At 36.9% G+C, this 7,069-nt stretch overlaps 1 protein-coding gene across 1 annotated transcript in view; it reads right to left on the bottom strand.

The window, feature by feature from the left end:
* Positions 1-4,086: 4,086 nt before the first annotated feature.
* Positions 4,087-7,069, bottom strand: part of TCEA1 (transcription elongation factor A (SII), 1) — a 22,609-nt gene continuing 19,626 nt past the window's right edge. The window contains exons 7-9 of the mRNA XM_009082229.1: positions 6,633-6,779; positions 5,671-5,742; positions 4,087-4,612 (exon numbers count right to left, since the gene is read on the bottom strand). Of these exons, the coding sequence (XP_009080477.1) occupies positions 4,604-4,612; positions 5,671-5,742; positions 6,633-6,779 (228 nt within the window). The 3' untranslated portion in view covers positions 4,087-4,603. The remainder of the gene's footprint in view (positions 4,613-5,670; positions 5,743-6,632; positions 6,780-7,069) is intronic.

Raw genomic sequence — 7,069 nt, 5'->3', positions numbered from 1 at the left:
AGAGTGCTCTAAAACTCTAAACTGGCAAAATAAGTTTAACTAGGTCAAACAGAGCTTGTTGGAAAGATCATACGCACACATCAAAAAAACTTCAAAGCATGTCATCTCACAAAATGGAGGATTTAGTTTCTTTTAAGTTATCTCTCTTCCCTGCAAAGAGACTTCATTAAAAGCTAGAAGACAGACCAAACACTCGTACTTCATATCAAACAATATATTCTATTGTTCTGCAAGAAAAAGAAAGAAAAAAGATGCAATGAAATTAGAGGGGAGAGAAAACTGTATTGGTTTTGGCAGTTTTATGGTGAACATCAAAGTATTAAAAGAAGAAAATAATATTTTCTAAGCTTATTTTCCATGTGCCACAACTTCCAGGCAATTAAAACTCTCTAAGCAATTTTCATTTTGCTTCTTCAGTACAATACGCTGACACTTGCAATGTGCATTTTTCCTGAAAAACCTTCACAAATTTTAGTGCTGTGTTTTAGGCTTAAGCTTACACCCCACACCAATGGCAGAATGCTGATCCCCAGATACTGTGAGAGTATCTCCAAAAAACCCAAACAACTCACTCCCCTAAATATCTTCCTGGTTTAAGGATGTTTAATGCTGGATTTAATTGAAGGCATGGGGGGGAGAAGGGGGAAGAAGAAAACAAACAGCCACCCACCCAGACAACAGGTTTTCATCTACATTTCATTCCTATGTACTTGCTCATTATGCACAAACTTTGCAGGGCAAAAGTGAGTTGCACTGAAAAGTTGCCATAGACAAGCTGTTACACTAATAGCAGGAGAAAATAATTATACTGACATATTATTTATAATTAATCAAGTAAGAAATTATCACAAAATCAATTTAGCCTAGATTGAAAATAAGCATGGTTGGTTTGCCTTGGCATTTATCTAACTGCAGGATATCATTAAGCTCTAACAACTTTCCAGTCCACTGGCATTCTTCCTTCAATGTCTGCACTTCATAAAGCAGTGACTCCCACAGAACATGCACACTGTTAAAAACTGCTCTTTTCACCAGCCTGCTAAGCACTATTAAAATTGCATGGGCTCCTTCAGCCAACATATTGGGCTCCACACTGACCTTTAAATTCCAAAGTCATTAGCACAATACAATCGAAGGGGGAAAAAATCATACATATATTCTGAAGGGCTCTATTATATAAAGCTAGACTAAAATTTATCACACAAGCATCATGTACTTCTGTGATTTCTGATTACAAGGGTTATCCTCAAAAAGAGAAAGTGATGAGAAAGACTATTGCAATGTGAAGTAATTTTCAAACATCTTTGGTTTAAGCCGTAATTAAGAACTCAAGTCTTCTGCCATGAAAGGTGTAAGTATCATTTCAGTGATATTAATGGAAGATTTTCAGTGCTAATGTGTGACTAAATTAATCCCAAACCTTTTAAAATGGGAAACCGATTCAAGATTAGTGATGATCTAGTGAAACAGAAGCTAATATACAGGTGCATGAAATTGTACTTAAAGAGGAGAAACTCCTTGGGGTTGTTTCTGACTGTGAATGATCTGTTTCCACAGGCATGTGTTTGAAAGGTAATACAACCACTTTTTGCAGAACTAAGGCTTCATGTTGATGAATTTAAGTTCTGCCTAACCTAGTATGGGTTGTAAATTTCAATTTAAAATTCACGTATGTGACCAGAAGTGGAATCCTGGACTCTGGATAAAAAACAGGCATCTCTCCTTTGCAACACTTGGAAAGAGCAATAGGGCTGCAGAGTGGGATTCACAGAAGCCAACATCACTGGGCAGATATTTGCCTTCTGCTTAGTGGTAGTCAAGAAGAACCATTCAGTACAAGGTATTTTAAAATCCATACTTTCTCCTGAACAAGTTAACAGAAAATGAGGAAATGTATTATATATGAGCAAATGTCTTCTAACGACAGATCCAGAAGCTGTTTTCTGAGCAGCACAATCCTCTAGCCTTGCTTACAGAAGAAAGATTGGATCCTTAAAGAACTACACACACACAATTTAAAAGGAACATGGTCCCCTTTCTCTCTACTAGGTCAGTGTAAAAACTAGCTTCAATTGTAGGGCAACTGTGTTCCATCTGAGAGAATTCAAATGTCCACAAAGGTAATTACCAAACCTAAATGAGAGAGATTCATCACCAGTTCTGCTGCCATGTCTCACTGCATAAAATATCCCAATGTACTGGGTCAGTCACAGCATGACTACAGCTCAGTAGACAAACCAACCAGCTGGGGAAATGAGACAGTCCCAGCCCCATCTCTGCATCCTTCTCCTATACATACTTCAGACTTTGCATCCTCTCCAATAGAGAAGGGCAATTTCAGACAGCTGAGAAAACCACAGTAACTGTTGAACAGAGGTGCATCCAAAGTTCACTGCTGGACAGTCTTTATTTTTGGATTTGGACTGTTCTTATTACCTTGGGGACCGAAGAGGGAAGGGTGAAGGCTGCTGATCATCCATAAGGTAACATTCAGTGAAACCATGTTTTAGTTCAACTCCTACTTCGATACACTTACAACACAGAAAGTGCTACCTCAGTTCTAGCTCTTTTAATAAAGTCCAGATGTAATTTGGTGGGTACAGAAAGACAGTCACTACATTTTCTCAAAAGATACTTCTCCTGAGTGTCACTATCAGACATAATGATTAAATGACACATAGGATGAGGAAGGTTATGCAAACTAACCTGTGTCTGCCCTAATACACAAGTGCTGTGAACAGCAGTGGAAATGTGGGTCTACCTGACATCCCATTTGCAATCACTTTTAGCAAAATTATTTGGACACTTTCCTTTAGAAAGGTCCCCAAACAAGGCATGCTAATTGATAGTAGATGTCTGTCATTAGTTTGTTGCTGTCTTAAACAACTTGGGAAAGAATGAATCAACTCTGCATCTTTAAGTAACTCTTAAAAAGCAATCCTGCCTAAGGACCTACACACAGGCTAAAAACAACGCCCTGCTGCTAGTAGAAAAAAGAATGTTTTCTGAAGGGCATTGATATAAATTGAGTTAAAATGTTCATATATACAAAGTTATGCAAGAAACTTTAAATGCTGAGCAATTTTCTGTCTAAAACATGTTTGTAACAAAACTTCTATTATTATAATTTTTCCCTTCAGCAGAAAAGCCACATTTCCTTCCCTGCCAAGCTGACTGGAAAAGCGTCTCTATACAGTATTTACCAAACACTTCTTGTCTCACAAAGCTCAAGTGTCATCATACAATTTCCAATTCATTTGTTACCATTGCCATCATCACGCGAAAAATATTCAAACTTAGAAAATCCTGTTTTTCCTGTACAGTCGAGGAATTTATTCTCTAGAAACTGCACACACTCTTCTCACCCCACCATGAATACTTTATCCATTGCCAGAATACACCTCCTCAGCCCAAAGCTTCAGTAAATTAAGCAAAATAAAATCAGGTATAATGAAAGAATTTAATCTCTTCTAAATATGTTGGCATGTTTTTGCTTGAAAACACATTTGAAAAAACTTCTAAACGTGCACTGTTAAAAGGCAGACTCTAAAAAAGCAGTATTTTTATAATTCCACATATGAGAAAGACCATAACTTCAGCAATTTATTCCCACCTGCAAGTCTATGACTGACATTAGATATCCTGCATCTCAAAATTCAGTTCATGAACAAAACCAACGTCATTTTTATGAAGTGAATATAGTATTAGCTCCTCAGTTTATAATGTTCATAATGTAATGAATTGGTTATCTGGTGTTACTAGGACAGCCTACAACAAAATGCCTTTGCTTGTTTACAAAGTCTAACCCCAGCTTGCTGGTCAAGCACATTAAGCAAGACTGAACAGTCAAATCAGATTTAACCAACTATTTTAAAACATTCCTAGAAATAATACCTACTGATAGAAAGCAAAACACATGCTTTGGGCAATAAAGTATACTGCATTGATCAAAGCTGGTTACATAAACAAGCTCAATCAACCACTGCAGAAGAGGTCATGATATCCACTAATAAATTTTCAAACCCCATGACCACAAATTTAATCCTAGTCCAGAAACAATACATACAAACCAGAGAGTTAACTAAATTGTGATTTAGTTATCAACTGAGTTTAATGCAATGAGGAAGTTTCTCTTTGCAAAGCTAGTGAACACAGCAGCAAGAAACAAATTCCATTTGTACAAATGAACAAACACAGAGAGGTAAAATACACATGGGAGGAGCGTGTATATTTTAGACTGCAAAAAATACAGTACATGATTCACATAGTTAGAAAAAAAACAAGCCAATTACCAAAATGTTTAATTGGTAAAAGTTTAATGTCAACTTACTTATAAAAATGAAAAAATATTTTAACATTCACCATACAAGTGAGCAACCTGGCCCTACTGACTATCAGCTAGAGGAAGGCATTTAAGGAAATGATGGTTGTGTCAAAACAAAGGCTAACTTCAGGCATGTATGCTGCTTTAAAAAAAAAAAAAAAGAAAAGAAAAACAAAAAAATCTTTTCATTTGCAGGAAGCTAGATGCTTAGCCTAGTTTTTAAAGCTAATTACAAAATCCTCTTTCATACTGGTCCAGATGTCTTGACAATTTCTTCTTCTAACAGAACTGTCAAAAGAAAAGAATTTTTTATGAGATCTTCATACAGATTAGTTCTAGATAGAAAACAGAAATACAACACCATACTAGGATATGGAAATTACTAGTTAAAGCACTTGCTTATATCATAACCATTCCTTCACTCAGGCATCTGCATACAGACACTTCTGTAACTGCTTACACTCCTTACAAAAGGCTTTAAGGGCAAACGAACTTTTCCGGGTACGGCATCGAACAATTTCTAAGCTTTACATACTGTTTAGACACCTCAGAGTAAAGGTTTGGACAATATTCAGTAGTAAGAGATGTGAAACAAGATGCATAAAATCCCTTTTTATGTGGCAATCTTAGCATACACTGTGTCATGGCTGTGCAGAGCTGCAGCGTTCTTAACACAGAAACACAACGGAATGAGGGTATCGTGCATCCTACTGCACACTGCCACTTCTGAATCTGCAGATTTTACAGGCCTCAGCTCAGTGTTTCTCCTCTTTATTGGACTACCAGTGTTTCTCAGCTTTTTTAATTCCCATTTCCTGAATTAAAATAAATTTAAATCAAATTATCTCTGCCCTACACTTAGCCTGACACAGGAATATGGCAGTGATCATATCTTTTTTTCATGCTCTCTTCTTTTCAAAGTAGCAAAACCCAGAGAAAAGCAACAACAAAAAGTCTGAAAACGCCTATTTCACTCATCAAGGCAGAGATTAAAATCAGATAGAAAATCATTGGGTGAAGAAAGTGAAAACACAGTGACTAACTTGTCACTGCTTCATATGGTAGAGCAGTGTTGTGGCTAAATGCTGCGAGGACTAAGTCAGTGTCCTGACTGCTCTCCCTGTTTGCCACTGCCCTAGTTGTGTGACCTCACACCTTCAGGCAAAAATACATTTCCAATCTACAGCGATTTTGCAGTATCAACATGTAATACAATTAATGGGCTGAGAAATAACTAAAAGTCAACAGAAACTAATCTGTCACATTTACTGTAAACCAGAATTAACCACAGAGCCCAGAGCCTGGGTGCCTGCGATCAAATATGCAGAGCAGTCTAACAGCCTTACCTTCCATCTGTTTCCACATTCATTACAGACAACAAACGTTGTCATGGGTTCATCAGCACTGCGGGTTTGAACCTTTGGCAAAGGCAAGAGCCAGAGCGGAAAAGGAGAATTAGTATCTTCAGCTTTTGTCAGTGTGTGCTCAACGTGAGCTTTTAAATAGAAGTTTAACCGTAAGGAAACACACTTGGATAAAAATACAAGCTTTTTGTCTAGATTACAAAGCCATCATACACTCTGATTTTGACAAATTTAGTAGCACCATAATACCAATTTCAGCATAGAAACCATGCACATATTACTAGGAAAAGATTCTGCACTAAAACTGCAAGTTTAGTACAGTTTTACATATATCTACTGATGCAAAGGCTTAAAAGTCTCATTGACTGAAAAACAGCTTTCTACTTAAAGCATCTGATATACAGCATTAAATTATAAATGCAGCCGACCCTATGATGGAAATTACATTCCCTGGAGCACTGTTAAGCAAATTAAAGCCCCTCTTTCTTGCAGTTGTAGGAACAACTGTGAATCAGGCTCCAGAGTGAGTCAAATGATACATTAAGTATATACAAAAATATATATGTGTATATATCATTTTGTGCTATTCAGTCCCTCTGTAAAAATAAAGTTTATACACATTAAAAATACTAAGTTATCTCTCCTCCACATAAACCCGTATCAATAAGAGGTAATAAGAAGAAATGGAAAAACACAGCATTACAAAGAAACTAAAGTTCCAGTCTATACAGATACTCAGCTTGGATTTACAGAAAATCTATGGCAAATAAATACAACATTCTTCACCTAAGCACACCTAAATAGATCCAACTACCTTCACACATTGTAATTTGCCAGCATTTTGTTAGAAGTTCATTTTGCAATTCCAGTTTTTTTCTCTGACAATCTTTATATAGGACTCGAGCTTTGGAAAAGGCACACGAGGAGACTGAACAAGCACGCACCTGGGTGTATGTGCAGTTCTTCTTTTTGCACTTGCCACATGTAAACAGATCAGTTTGGGTACCTCCTGTTTTAGCCATCTGGTGCTCTCTGATAGCTTCTTTGGTCAGATTTTTGCGCATTTCTTTCAGCTCATCACTTGCCATTTCCTGTTAAGGATGAAGAGCAGAGTATACTAGAGAGTTTTACCTTTAAAACAAGTTAACACTGTGCAATCCCATACAATTTTTTATTTAGAATCCATGAACAACGCTAGTGAAGGGCAACGTAATTCTACACATTTTAATTTTGCAAGACTTAAGTTAGGTTGTTTCACAGCACAGAAGCTACAAAAAGTTCCTTTATTTTTTTCTTTTTAACACAGCCGGGAAAAAAAAATCAGTAGAAGTTACAATGTCACTTTTAAGTATCTGAGGGGCCTACAGGGGTAGAGGGCATC

This window comes from Acanthisitta chloris, unplaced genomic scaffold (assembly GCF_000695815.1).
Source record: "Acanthisitta chloris isolate BGI_N310 unplaced genomic scaffold, ASM69581v1 scaffold25350, whole genome shotgun sequence".
NCBI classification, from domain to species: domain Eukaryota; kingdom Metazoa; phylum Chordata; class Aves; order Passeriformes; family Acanthisittidae; genus Acanthisitta; species Acanthisitta chloris.
Note: the sequence above shows the minus strand (reverse complement) of the source record. Positions and strands in the feature narration are given on the sequence as shown.